General features: G+C 38.5%; 1 protein-coding gene and 1 pseudogene across 2 annotated transcripts; one reads left to right on the forward strand and one right to left on the reverse strand.

Annotated features, from left to right (window-relative positions):
- Nucleotides 1-7276: 7276 nt before the first annotated feature.
- Nucleotides 7277-9461, forward strand: LOC113070395 (cytochrome c oxidase subunit 6A, mitochondrial-like). 2 transcript variants are annotated; one of them, XM_026243681.1, is made up of 4 exons: nucleotides 7277-7426; nucleotides 8594-8671; nucleotides 8980-9122; nucleotides 9261-9461. In XM_026243681.1, the coding sequence occupies exons 2-4, from the start codon at nucleotides 8596-8598 to the stop codon at nucleotides 9348-9350; spliced, it is 309 nt and encodes a 102-aa protein (XP_026099466.1). In that variant the 5' UTR covers nucleotides 7277-7426; nucleotides 8594-8595; the 3' UTR covers nucleotides 9351-9461. The 2 variants fall into 2 exon arrangements, with proteins under 2 accessions (XP_026099466.1, XP_026099467.1); XM_026243682.1 differs by having other exon boundaries at nucleotides 7290-7422.
- A 220-nt stretch (nucleotides 9462-9681) lies between these two features.
- On the reverse strand, nucleotides 9682-15158 carry LOC113070398 (armadillo repeat-containing protein 5-like; annotated as a pseudogene).
- Between the last annotated feature and the right edge of the window lie 381 nt (nucleotides 15159-15539).

Raw genomic sequence — 15539 nt, forward strand, 5'->3', positions numbered from 1 at the left:
TTCCTTAGTGAGATAATATACAGTTAATATTATTAAATAAATTCAGCTAAAACAATGTCATATGTTCATGTATTTATTGGTAGGATAATTAGTAGTCATCTAGATCATATAACAATAAAATGTGAACATAGTAAAAGTTTATTTTGGTGTCAGTTTAAGGGCTAAGCATTGACACAAAGATCAGATTCTGTGAGTGCTTACACACCTCACACTGAGAATCCAGTGCTATGATTTATAGTAGTTAAAACACCATGTGAGACTCTGCAGTAGCTTCTGTTTGCAATGATTCAGAAAGATAGATTTATAGGTTATGGGTGTTCTTTTTGTTTTCATTAACTTTGTCCTCAGATGTTCATTTGCTTCCCCTTTAAGCCCTCAAAATACCCAAGCTACCTCTTAAAGATTTTCAAAAAGATCCCATTTTCATCATTATATGACATTATATGAGCATGAATGTAATATTAAGAATCACAGAAAATGCATTAAAGGAAATAAAAGCACACACTTAATTAATAAAGACAAGATTAACATCCATTTGTTAAGAAAAAGGAAAGTATTTTATGTTTAGATGACTTCCATAGTGTTTCACGCTCTTGTGTTTCCTAAGCAGGCATTTGTCTAATGAGTTAGATTCAATTAGGCAGTCTTGAGGCTTGTGACACACAGAGCAGACAGTCTTGTGATGAAAAGAGCCAAATGGAGGAAGGACAGGTCCACTGTGTTGTGTATAAGTTGAAGGTTATTACCTGAGCTCCAGACAGGTCTGTCTAGTAGTTTTCTGTAGCTTGTGACTCTGTTTTATTTACAAACCGTGTAAATGTCCTGCTAGTGAGGATTTGTACATATAAAAGAGGAATAATACAAACCAGCGTAGGATGTGGAGAAGCAAAGTTCCACATTAAACGTTTATAAAAGCTTGTTTTCAACAAGACGACAGTCGCTGGCAGAAACACAGTCCAGTGAAGTCATATTTGAACAGCAATTTAAAGCCTCCGCTACGACGTCATCAGCCGTTTATTTCGACTTTTGAGCTTATTTCGACGTTTTCTGTCAGCATTCGTTCTTTTCCGCATTTTTGTTTTCAAAAGGCATGAAGAACCACCTTGCACCGAACACAGAACATGCACTGTTAACCACAGTAGTCAGCTTCATGCTTTTCACTCACCCTTTTTCTTGGACAATCTATTTGTTTTATCATCTTTAGCAATGCAAACACAGACACTCGTCAGACAGAATGCACACATAAACAGGTGTAAAACTAGACTAATTACTTTTTACCATCCATCCATCCTCCAATCTTGTTTATAAGAGTGTCCTGTCTGATGAGTGTCTATGTTGACTTCATATTATATGAGGAGTACGATGAATGATGAATAAGCTCATTAAACACTCAATATGCTTGTTTGGACAATATTAACTTGGCTTTTCCCTCTGGAAAAGGCTTTAGCAGAGTTAATTTTCTACAGTAACAATCTTGTCTTTAATAACTGACATTAAATATTGTTTATTTATGTTGTTTTTTCTGTTTTTAATAGATGTAGACAGCAGTCCCAACACAAAGTCTGTTCCAAAAACCTAGGAAACTTCATTTGTGCCACCTCATAAAACACCTTCTTTTCGCCAAATTTGAAGTCAACAATGCAATGCAACGCCAGCGTGCAATGAATTTAGCAAAAATAAATAAATTAATAAATAAATCCACACAATCTAAGGTGACCGATTAAACAACATAATTTTTTTTATATTATGAATACAATTCCAATTCAGTCGATTCTGAACGATACTGCTTTAATAAGATAAGTAACTGAAAACCAACAATTTTAAAAATGAAAAACTGAAATTTGGTTTACTCAATAACACATTAAAACAAAAAAATATATATTTTAAATATATAAAAAGTTTAATTTCCTAACTAACTTGCATTTTCCCCATCATTTGCTCAAAAACACATTAACACACAAAAAAAAGATGCAAGCGGAATGTTGATAAAGTCAATGGGAACTGAAATTGTTTAGGTACAACATTTTCCAAAAATATATTTCGACAGAACAAATAAAGACATTCAGGTTTGGAATGGCATGAAGGTATGCAAAAGATGAATTTTCAAGTTTTAGGTGCACTATCTCTAAAGTATTGCTTCATTCCACATCACACTAGGTTTAGCTACCTGGTTAATTTATTCAAAAGATTTCATGGCCGACAGTGCACAACTTCAAACGCCAGATAATCAGGATAAGTCCACTGTTACGTTGTTAAAGTTACAAACAAAGAAATATTCGAATGGTGTCACTGAGATTATGTGCACACAATCCTGACACAGGTGTAGAGAGAGACAGGCCTGATCTTTGGGCTATGTAGTCCACTTAAACGGACACCCAGACACTAACCACAAGCCACCCAGAAGCTTGGAGCAGAAAGGACCACAGCATAATACCTGATAGCTGGTGTCAGACCCATTAAGAAGCAAATTTACCGTTTCTAAATATACCTCACACGCAGTTTGAGGCCCGCAGGAGTTTGACTGTGTGCCATCACCACAGAAGAGGTGAAGATAAATAATCACAGGGAAATTCACTCTTTGTGAACGCTTTTGCACATATGTGTAAGAATGTGTGTGTTTTGGTGTAAATGACAAAGCTTACGAGTGTTTATTACTTTTATTGCACTGAAACAGTCGTCTGTGCTCATGCTGCATAATAAACTCTTGCAGAGTAACTCTACACACACCTAGTATTTCTGTAGCACGCCGCTGCATGTCACTCTGCCTGCACCTGTGCTGTGTTAGCGTTTCGCTCCACAGTGTGTAGCATAAACGGTGGGAACACACACTGAACCGCCGAAACATGCTCATTTTTTACTTTACAAAGCAATTTTGACTTGTTTGTCAAAATATATGGTTAATGTTAGTCATCGTGAATATCTGAAGTTAAGGGGCCAGCCAAGCTTAATACTGTAAGTGCATAAGTATTTTTCAGATACCATTTTACACAGTCTTACTGTCAAAACTAAAAAGTAAATTGAATCGATGGAGAGACAGACAGACAGATAGATAGATAGATGAATGGACAGGCAGACAAACAGACGGAGAGACAGAAAATTTAGGATTTGTCCATCAGTAAAATTCCTGCTTTCCGGTATCCCGCTGACACAGTCAGACAGAGACAATATTAGTGTTATATTCCTCCATGTCAAAGATTTGCTCAAGTTGTCTACAGGACGACGTCTTTACTAAAAACAGACAAGCACAGTCCTGTCCTGGTCCAAGATACACAGAGAAATGAGACAGTAAGAAAGGGGAACATGGAGGTCAAAGACAGACAGAAAGCTAATACTGTGTTTTTTTAAGTTAGAGAAAGGTTACACCAATACTTATTTATTTATTTTTAAATACACAGTGTTTCAGAATCTGTTATAGATGTACCGTCTTTCAAAATTCTGTAGTTTTATTTTTTAAGTCAAGGTTGCATTTATTTAAACAAAAATATACATTTACATTTTTTATGGTTTCTTTTTTGTTAGCGCCATGCTCTACTGTTTGAGCTACAAAACATTCTGTAAAAACAGTAACTTTTTAAATATTAACACAATTTCAAACTATTTTCCATTGTAATATATTTGAAAATGTAATGTATTCCTGTGATGGCAAAGTGTCACAGGAAATCATTCTAAAAAGCTGTTCTGGTGCTAAAGAAGCATTTCTTATTACTATCAATGTTGAAAACGCTTGTGCTGCTAAATATTTTTGTGGAACATTTTGCTACATTATGAATGTCTTTACTGTCACTGAATAATTGAATGCATCCTTTCTAAATAGAACTACTTCCTAGCATGACATGAAATGGTTAGAACAAATCACTTTATAGCCTTGTCTTCTGCATCCCAGCACAATTAACCATCTCTGCGATGTCTTGCCTTTTTTTGACCTTCTCTATTTTGATCCCCGTTTCTTTTCCTCTGCCAATCTGCCTGCCAGACAGACCTACTACAGTGCCCATTCCACACAGGAAACCTCCATCCCACCTTAAAACCTCTGACCACACAGCAATGCTGAGTTCCTTTATCACAGCATGTGCAGCCAAACAGACTGCAATGAAGGCACATGCTTGACCAGTAGGTGAAAAACACAGTGGCTGTGAAAATATCAGAAAGAGGATGAAATCGTAAATACCTTCCAGTGGCGATATTAGTTACATTGATTCATCCCTTTGAAGACACTGGCCACGGGCCTCCATGGAGTGATGATATAGTGTCATGTTTCTGACCAGATTCATGGTTAAAGATTTCTGTGTTTTTACTGTGGACCCAGTCAAAACCAAAGAAATCTTTACTACTCTGTTTATACACATATTCAACTGTGTTGAGTCTACATGTCTGCTGAGACTAAATAGCGTGCCAAGTTTACAGAAACAGGTGTATGCTAGATTAACCCCCCAGAACACGAGAAAAAGAAAAGTCATTCTCCACATGAGCTTACAAAATGCCTCTCCATAGACAAAATCACTCGCAGATCATCAGGCTAGAATCCAGAGCTGGTGCTGGTGCTTCTGACTTGTCTATCGGCGTTGGTGATTGTGCCTGTGTAAATGAAGCAAGACGGCGACTCAAAAAACACTGAACCAGACGAACATCCCTGATGCCCGGCTAGTCTCTCCCAGCCTGGGCTGTAGGATGACTTCATGCCTGGCACTAATGGCTGTTTGCATTGCAAACATGGAAATGGAAGTTGTGCAGACAGCGATGTACAGACGACTCTGTAGAATGAGGTTCACACATTAAGGCTGCACAACGGTTGCAATGAGTGTGAAAAAAATATGCATATGTTTTTCACACTTAATTGTGCACATGCACAAAAAAACATACTGGAGCATCTCCCACTCTTAAGGCATGTTTATGCCAAAGATAATAACTATAAAGATAAAAAATATTGCAAAACTATATCTAAAAGAATATTAGATTCCATACCACAAATATACTGATATCGGCACGAGATCACTGAAATTGCTTTCAGAATATTTTTTTTTTTACAGCTGAAAAAATATTGACAGGCAGTCATAATCCATTTCAACATTTCAGTTCAAACATTTCAGTTTGCAGACAACAGAACTGCGAATCATGCTAAGAATAAGCAAAATAATATTGTGTGATGATGGTATGGACTTAAGGCCCATTCACACTAAGAACAATAACTATGATGTTAGTGTCCACACCAATAGACTCTGAATGGCTGTTTTTTTTTTTCAGCCTTTAAAAAAAAAAAGTGATACCAACAATTTCTTCCTCTTTGTTGTTATCGCTACATCACTATACGCGATACACCATTTCCTACCATAAATGTATCAAAACTTTTATGAAAAAAAATGCACTTGTAATATGCATTGCTAAGGACTTTATTTGGACAACTTTAATTTTCTCAATTTTTATTTTATTTTTTTGCACCCTCAGATTCCAGATATTCTTTTTTTTTTTTCTCATGTGATGTATAAATCTCAATTTCAGAAAATTGACACTTAATACCGAGTTTGTGGTCCAGGGTCACATTTATTAAATTATTCCCATTCTAAAAAAGTTCATTCACAGTATTCATCACAAAGCAGCCATACAGTATATTGATTGCTAATTAGTCATTTAGCTGGTCAATTTATCTTTTAGTCAGTGCCTCTATCCAAAAGAAAAACATTTGTATGCCATGGAACATTTCTAAAGGTTACTGCTCTTGTTCTAATAACATGTCTTTAAGTTGAAGAGTCAACAATAGGAAATTTTCAGAGGTTATTCTTGGTTTATGGTCGGAAAATGCACGCAAACTCATCGAAAATATACACAGAACATAATTTGATGTTTCATGGAACAGCCCTGAAATAATTAAGACACCGTCAATGCGCACTTTCCGACAAAACATACTTTTACATTTTACTTCACTTTAGAAAAAGTTAGGGTAAGTTTATTCAAGTGGGAGTAATCTTAAATTTAAACTATGGCCTCTCTGATTATGATTTTTGTTAAGGTATGCTCATGAAGGAATAACTTAATATTATTAAGATGGCAAAAGGATTTCAAACTGGTACCACAAACAAATCTTTAAGCTATTTTTTTCGGTAGGGAAATTGTAGCAAATATCAGCCACATGACTCATATAAAGACAATTATAAACAACAAAATGTCTTATAATACAGTCCAAGGATAAACTCTTAGTGCACTAATCTATGGTTTATATAAAAATTGTGCATGATAATATGTAATACTACATACAACTAGATAAAGATTAATGAAGATTTAATTTGGTAACAAATACTATAGCTTACGGTAACCCTTTAAACAATTAGGCCAAGAAAATTTTAAATATTTCTCATCGTTGTAGCAGCTGCCAGCAATGCAACACTCACAGCGACACCTTGTGACATTTAAGTCTATATACTATATAAACCATCTCTTAGTTCGACTTAATGACGCTTCATAAAATTATTAGAACTTATTTTCTAATCAATAAGCAACAGAACAAAGGGAAACCGCTAATTATATACAATGTGCTGTAAATAAATAAATAATCTGAAATAAAATGAGATCGAACATTTACAGTCATGGCGTTTTTATATTCAATATGTACATTTAAATTCGAAATGCAAAATCTTTCACAAAATCGCGCTTGATAATCAATTAGAAAGCTTTTTCAATGTTGTTTCTTAAACGACCGTTTAAACCAAACATTCGATTTTTCCGAAATTAACAATCATATTACTTATGAATATTAATATGAAACAACGAATCTGTTTACGACCTCTTGCCAACATCCTATCACACAAAATAATTGATATTTATGATCTCAACAGTCATTGTGGAAGAGGAATTCGCGAATTCGTAAATTCGCATTTGGCGCCAGAGCTGCGGAACTGAAGCGTTTGTCAAAAGAGAAGTGAACTGAACATTGAAAAACAAGAGAAAACTGTGAACGTGAGGTGACATAAGGTGAAATAAGGTTACCCACGGTCACTTAGTCACGTACACACAAACACACAGAAACCCAAGCCGTGTGTATAACCTTATAACTCCTACAGCTGTCAACTTTCGACCGAACGCACTTCATTATCTAACAGACTTCGTCTTTTCTACATTTCATATATCCTACATCTGTGAGCTAACAATTTTTTTAACACACAAGCCAGTTTGCAATATCTCTTATATCTGATTGTTATAAGTATAGCTAACTCATGGCTCCCCCTGTCTCTCCATTACAGATCTGCCCATGCACTTGACCAAATATAAACTTCATGTTTCTTGGCAGACAGACAGATTTTAGTGGGGAGGAGTCTATGGTTTAGGCCAGGACAGACCAAAGGACAAACAGACAGAGGTGTAGAAAGAGAAAGTGGCTGATAACTGAGGAACAAAGAACAAAAACACCTGACCACCCTCTTTGGAAGCAGAGTATGTAAGTGCCCTTTGCATCAGATGCATAGTTTTAGCTGTTTTGAACTGTAAGTGTAAAATATTAGGAGCAATGGAGGAGTATTTCATTCTTTAACAGCAGTAATGCAACACACGACCCACAACGGACAACTTGTTTGTCCTTGTGCAAAGGACATGAGCTTTATTCAATAAATTAAAATAATCACAGTAAATTTATGACAGTTTTTCTATAACTGCTACATGTGCATAGTTTCAAGGGGGTTTATGATTTCAAATAGCAATCAGCATCGATGGACAGAACTTTTTTTAAAGGGATGAGATAAGCAACAGGCCACAGCCTGGCTAATGTGTGAAACCGTTTAAAGATACGTCTTTTTTTTATTTAAACAAGTATATCAGAGAACAATTATGTAACATTTAGCAATGTTATACTGCATAAGGAGGCCATACAAAGTTAACATGGATATAATAGAGATATACGTCAGGATTGCTCAGTATCTGACCTCAAACTTTGCATCACCTTCACTTTAACTACTGATCAAACCCACAGTCAATGTGCAGACAGATGCATGCTATGCTTCAGTTGTCCCCTCGACTCTTGCTGTTGTTTCACAGTTTGATGAAGGCACTATTTAAGTTTGTGTCGACAAATAACACTGAGACTTACACAGCTGACATTTCACGGGTGTGCGAACAAGTAGAAAGTTGTTACATTTGACTTTTGGACCATTTCTCCTGCATAAAAGAATCTTTGTTACTTCTCAGTTGTAATATTTTCAAACAAATACTCTTAATCAGTGAAGGATACATCACATTTCTCAAAAGTGACAAGTCAAGACACAGATGATTTCCATTTTTTTTTTATCAAGGTTTCTACAAATATATTAAGCAGCACAACTGTTGTTGTTCGACATTGACAATAACTGTTTCATATTAGATGATTTCTGAAGGATCATGTGACACTGAAGACTGGAGTAATGATGCAGAAAATTTTGTTTGGCCATCACAGGAATAGGTTACATTTTGTATTATATTACACAATGTTATATTGACAATATTAAAATTGTTCCTTATTTGTAATCAAATAAAGGCAGCTTTGGTGAAGACCATAAATATTCGACTCATAACCTTGGAGTCTAAATATAAAAGTGCTCATAATTTGAAGTGTTGTTTACCGTCTGTGCTTCAGAGATGGCGATGTCTCCCACTGCTGTGGTGGTCCGCCGGGCTTTTGCTGCTGCATCACAAGGAAGCCATGAAGGAGGAGGTTTGAGATGTTTTTCTTAGGCTGGGCTAGATGAAACGGGGGAAAATAAGCAGATCTTATCCAGTATGGATAGCCAAGTTCTCATGAACCATAATAAAATATTACTTTACTACGTCAGGTTTATATGGTAAAATAGGTTTAGTGACTTGACTTCATGCATGCGTCTCAAAAATTAAACGATTTTCAGGTTATTTACATATTCACAGAGTAAGAAAGAAATACTGACACAAATCAGATCTTTTAAAAACATTTAATCAGTAATCATTGATTCTACTAATAGATGTACTAATGATATGAATCATTCACAGCAAGGACCTGGAAGATCCTGTCCTTCGTCTTAGCCCTGCCCGGTGTGGGGGTCTGCATGGCGAACGCTTACATGAAGATGCAGGCCCATTCCCATGATCACCCAGAGTTTGTGCCATACCCACACCTCCGCATTCGAACCAAGGTGACTATATTCTTGGGTTTTTCACTCCTAGTCCTCTGTGGACACAGAAGGAAATGTTGATGTTTTAATACATTGGACGTTGAAATACATTGGACATTACATGAATCAATTTCAAATAGCACGGTCTTTCTTTCACAGCCATGGCCATGGGGTGATGGGAATCACTCCCTCTTCCACAACTCTCATACGAACGCTCTGCCCACTGGATACGAGGGACCTCATCACTGAGCAGGACGCCCCCTGCTGTATCAACTGTCCATCCCCTCCGTCAGATGCCAATCAATACTGATGGACAAGCTTCTAACATTTTTAACAGAAATAAACAAGTTTTCACATGAATTTTGTGTGTGTGACTGATTAAGAAAGGCCCCAAACACTACATGGTTGAGATGATTTTAAGTATTTATTCAATTCTACTCAGAATTGACTAAATTGCCGTTTGCCAAATAAAAAGTCCAGGACTGAACTGAACTGAGATGACAAAAAATAAAAAATAAATAAAAGAAAAACACCTTGAAGATATTTCTCAATCTAAATTAGGCACAAATTGTAGACATAATTAATGCAGAGCTCATTTATTGAGAACCATCCTCTGCCTTCCACCAACATTTGGCCATTTCCATTATTCAATTTCTCATATATACAAAAAGAAAAAAAAAATGGCACTCCAACATACATTAGATAATCCAGACTTCTATAAATGAATAAAGTGGCATATAAACAAAGAAAAATATAGCTAACATAAACATCTCTTTCTTGTGACATTATATTATCTACATAACATACTGTACAAAATCATGTACAACATCTAGGTTCACTGGGATTACCATGGAATCAGCATTAAACCCTTTTTTGCTAAATACGATGAATAAATGAAGTTAAAAAAAAAAGTCTACTCCATAAACATGTCTTGTAGTAGACACATGAAAATAGTAGGAATTAGAATGCTTTAAAGTATTTTCAAAATATTTTTCCTAACTGAAGTTTACTGAAGATCTCGTCCCATTCCCTTTTTGTGTGTCAGCTGCTAAATTAGGTTACACCAACAATACATTACATTCACTTCACTATCCACTACTGTTTGCCCTTTAGCTGAGGGCTGTTTTGATGAGGTTTAAGATGTCCTTCCTCAGCCCTTCTGCGCAGTCCGCCTCTTGCGCCAAACGCAGGAAGCAGTCAGTGGAGAGGGAGGGCTGAAGGGGAGCAGGATGGAGCCCCTGAGGCCGCAGCAGTATGGTCAGACAGGCCTGGCCCAGTCGCAGGTAAGAGTAGCGCTGTGAGAACCAGTACACTTGAGGCAGCAGAGACCTCAGCCAAGCTGCCTCCGTGTCAGAAGACGATGACGGAACCTCTTTGGAACTTTGAGAGGATTTAGAATGTTGTTTGGAACACTTTGACACTTCAGTTTTAGTCAAGTGTGGTGATCCTTCAGGACCCTTGCAGACCGAACCAGCATCCATTCCATCTTTTGAACAGCAATGTTTGGTCAGGCTCCTTATGACCGAGTAGAGAAGGTCCACACTTACGTCCTCAGCTGACCGTTGTAAACCAGGTACTAAAAACCTACAAGCCCCGATCATCACTTCAGCCAGTGGGGTTTTTTGAAATTCCTTCTCTTCTGCCAAGCATGATTCAACCTCGTCCTGTGGTCCAAGCAGCCCATGAGAGGCTAGAGAGGACAAAACAAGACAATGTGTGTCATGTATTGACATTTGGTCTTTGTTTCCGTCAGTCAAACGACAGCCGTGTAAGTAGTGCAGAACAGGTAAGAGCATCCCACTGTTCACGTCCTTGATCCGGATGGCATCGCCTTTAGCTTTTTGGGCCTCCCCAAATCCTCCCATCAAGAGGGCTCTAAAATACTCAGAGCCAACGTCTTTGGCTCCCTCTTCCCCAGTGACAGCCTCGTGACTGGCTAATAGAAGGGTTCCATCGTCAAGGAGGAAAGTTATGTCATGAGTTGCCTTCAAGTAGGGACATGTCTGGCTTTGTTGTGTTTGGGATTTGTTATCCAGTAATTTGGCTGTCTCTGTTCCGGTCTGGCAATCTATGCTACAATTCTTTCTGTCCTCCTTGGAACATGACAGCAGACTGGAGAGGCATCCAATCAGAAGAGAGATGTACAGGGATTTAAATCTCAAAGGGGATGGCTGTTCAAGAGGATGCAACCAGCCGGCAAGAAATGCCCAACATTTGTCAGACTGGTCATCTTCATCTTCATCATCATCATCATCTTCTCTGTGACAGCCAATCAGTTCAAGAACTGCTGCCAGCCCTCCACTATCCAAAAGCAGCTTCTTCAAAAGAACTCTGTTGCTGCAGAGCAAAAAACAAAACAGCTGATCAAATCAACTTCATTTGCTTTTGGTTTCAATCATTTCTTTAAAAAGACATTAAAAAATGATTCATACATGCAATTACTTGAATACACCTCTTGTGTGGTGAAGATATATATATATTAAAATTCACACTAGGTTTTTTGGAGAATGGTTCCATGTGACCTTTTCATGACAAGTCAAGCTCAGTTAAGGTTGGTGCAGGTCCCCAAAAACTTTTTCTCCACTGGGGAATTGATTTTAACAGTAACTTAGACTAAAGACAGACATACACTGAGCTACAAGGTTGTTAATCAAAGGTCGTGGCTTTTGCTGAAGCCATCAGCCCACATTATTATAACTTTTTTAAAAGTAACAGCTGAATTTTGTGAATGACTATGATTCCTTGAAGAAATCTCCACCAATTTAATAAACCAAACTAGCAAATCACACTAGGTACACTTTAGCACCCAGTCACTCTCATGACAAACGACATACCAAGAATGCATATTTGCATAATTGGGCAACAAACGTTGTTTTGATATACACAATCAATAATTTTAAATCAATAGTTTTATATTCAGTCATCAATTATATTTTGACTATGTTGTTCGCAGTGTTCAATGGCTGGTACTTCTTTCGTTTATTAAAGCTGCTAGTTACAGAATAAAAAATACCTCTATCTCTTTGTCAGATAGAAAAGAAAGAAAGAAAATCTTTAAGTTCAATCGGTTTGCTCAAAGATTTTTTTAAATTACAAACACACAAAGTAGATTTTCTTATGAATTTTGAACCACTTTGATTTGACATTGACCCACATATATTAGGCTATAAAAGCATAAGAAACAAACCCTGAAAGTTAACGAATTCATACCTGTTAATCAGAGGCAGAGAGAGGACACAGTACAGCTTGTCAGATTTCAGAGCCTGACAGCATGATGTGTGTAAGAACTCCAGTGCCGAATCCAGACTCGCTCTGAACCCTCAGATTACTGAGCAGGGTCAAACCTGAGGACACAGAAACATTTTAGCTTTGAATAACCAGCAGTCTTCATATGCTTCAATAGCGTATATTAATAAAGTCCTCAAACCTAGTTGTGTGATTTTGCCTCTGACTTTCTCTGATTGTCTGTCCCGTTCCTCCTTTGCATCCCCCGATCTCCCTGTCCTCTCACACACAGTCTCTGTTTGATCAGAGCCACGGCTCCAATTCTGATCAAAGCCTGGAAGCAGTTTGGGTTGCAGCTGAGGCGCCCAAGCATCCGAAAGCATCGCCCCCACTGGGGTCATGGTGCTGGTGAGGTAGTACAACAGCCGGAGAAAACACTTCGTGTGACGAGCGCTGTGCTGGGGTCTGAGGCGTGGGAGAAGCGTGGACAAGAGCAGAAGAATGGGGGATTCTGGGGCCCAGGCCTCAGGGTGATAAGGATGATGGTAGACGGGTGTTTTCGACATCACAGGGGGGCTGTCCAGGGTGACCACACTACAGCGAGAGGAGGATGTAGAGGAGGGATGAAGAGGCACGGAGCCTCTTTCTGGGAGGAGAGGAGATTTGGAGGGGAGAATGAGGAAGGTTTCGTCACTGAAGGTGGTTGCTCAGATCGAGGGGGAGGAGGCACAGGGGGGCTGTGAAGAGGAAGGCGACCCTGGTACGTTTCGAGGAGATATTGGAATGGCGGATGAGGAGCAGGAAGAGGAAGCCGGATGGGTTTGGAGCGGCTGGAGGGAGAAAAGTGGGGTGGACGCAAGGTCGAGCTTTGTGAGATCTCAGAGCAAGGTGACGATGAGATGGAGGATTGTGGGCTGCTACCAAAGACTTCACTTCCACATGGGGATTCAGTCAGCTCACCCTCAGATGAGATCAGGACCCTCAGAAACCAGCCTAAGACCTGGAGGAGGCACACAGACAAAAAAATTAGCAACATACAAGAAAAGTTCTTCCATAGAACATGTATCAATGTGGTTCCACAAAAGGATCACAATTCCCAATTTATGATTGAAATGTCCATTCTTTCAAAAATGGACTCTCTGATCTTTGGTCATCTTTGTCAGTGAAAATTACTGAGAAAAAAGGCAAATAATGAAGGGTTTCTGAGCCTTGAAAAAATCTGTCATGATGACGGACCTAGGGACGAATTTGTTTCAACTAAAAACATTTTGTTTATGCTGTGGCAAAAAACAATAACTAAATAAGATATTGATGCACTAAACAATGTTTTTTTAGAAGAAGACATCTATAATCTAAAAAATGAATGTCAAATTAAGTAAGGTTTTCACAACCAGGACAGTTTAAAACGTACTGATAAATGGTCAAATGCTTATTTTTGAATGATTGCTTTAATTTTCTAATAAATGAAAATATTTATAAGTTTGTTGACTAAAATTAGATTGTAAAATGAACTCAACTTAATGATGAAATGAAAAATTTATTTGAAATGTAAAAGCAAAAAAAAAAAAAGTGTATATTTTAACTCTGCATATCATATTACTGATCAGTGCTGTTAATCTGCCAAGTGTGAAGATAATTATGTACATGATTTTCTTTGATTTTTATGTGTCTGCTTTTGGTAAGATGAATAGCTGACCTAAGGCTGAGGAAGCTGGAAGATCCCGAAGACTGGTCTTTGCTCACATCCTCCTCTTGTTCCCTTCAAGGGCTGAGAGTCAAACGAGTCAAAACAAGAGGTCATCAGTTCAGAGCATGGAGAACCAGAGGACAGGCTGGCATCAAGCTTTCTGCAGTCGGTTCTTCTCCGTGAGCAAGCTAACTAACCGCTTTGATCAGCAGCGCCACCAAAAGCCCGAGCTCCTGCAGCTGTCAAGAGCAGATCATTCGTAAGACGAAGTCCACACAAGGCAAGAAAATTGGCGAAACGCTGTGGTGGAGTTGGTTTTGATGGGGCAGATAAAAAGCTGATTCAATACTTCCAGACCCCCGCTTCCTTTACTTTAGCCCTGTTTACAGCCTCTTCTCAGCATAGGGCACAGGCCTTTGAAGGACACACCCGACTTTCAGAGGATCCTTTTTCACTTCCTCTTGTGAACTTCTGAATGACTCCCATATGAAGCCGACCAGTGGCCTCAGGCAGCCTTGAGAGCACAAGTTAGCCAGAGTCTTCAAAGCTAGCTCTTCCAAAGTCCGACAACCTTCTCCCGAGGCAAGGACCCGAGCTGAGTCAATGCCCCGGACCTGGACATCTCTCTGGCACACTCTTGCACTGCAGCCTCTGGTGAGCTCATGAATGGCACGAAGAGATGCCCGCTGCAGACCCAAGGGTACTCTGGAGCAATGAACAAAGCAAGAGATGGAAGAGCGCCTTGTGAAAGCAGCAGAAGTCGGTTGGCAGGGGGGTTCAGAAAGGTAGACAAGCGCCCGGCAGCAGACTGGACACATTCCACTTTAGCAGCACAGAGCTCAGGGGCTGGAGTCAGTGAAGAGGGAGAGGGTGGAGATGGAGAGAGAGACAAGCAGAGCAGGAGAAGTGGAACACACCTGAGCGAGAGAGACAGAAAATAAGGATTTTAAGCCTTTACAGCCTGTGACTGTACATAATGGAGGAGAAACACAATTATTATATTACTTTTAAAACATTATGAAACTCTGGGACAAACCTGCAGAGTGGACCTCAGCAGAACCCTCTGGGTCTATCGCGAGATTTCCCAAAGCTCGGCTGCTCGATTTTGCACCGTCTCCACAGAGACATTCTCCTGAGGACATCCACTACAAAATAAAAGATCATAAGCATTTATGGTCATGACTATTTATATAAATAAGCAGCATATTTTGTAATGATGCAATGACATAGAAAGAACATGTAGGTTCCCCCCAATTAAAAAAAACTTTAGTTGAAAAGTTTTCAAAAAGAACAATTTGGCCTTAAGTGTAAAGAAGATTTTAATACTTTACAGAACTTTTGTCCCCTTTAAGAACCATTTGTGCAATTAAACATTTCCATGGATGTTAAATGTTCTTTATGAAACCATAGATGCAAGAAAAAAAACGAATTTTTAAGATTTTATTTTTTGCTGTGATCTCATGTGAGTGACAGGTCATGGGTCATCAGAAAATGAATGTCATTGCAAGGGGGAGGGAATTTATTTT

This window comes from Carassius auratus, unplaced genomic scaffold (genome assembly GCF_003368295.1).
Source record: "Carassius auratus strain Wakin unplaced genomic scaffold, ASM336829v1 scaf_tig00003838, whole genome shotgun sequence".
NCBI lineage: Eukaryota > Metazoa > Chordata > Actinopteri > Cypriniformes > Cyprinidae > Carassius > Carassius auratus.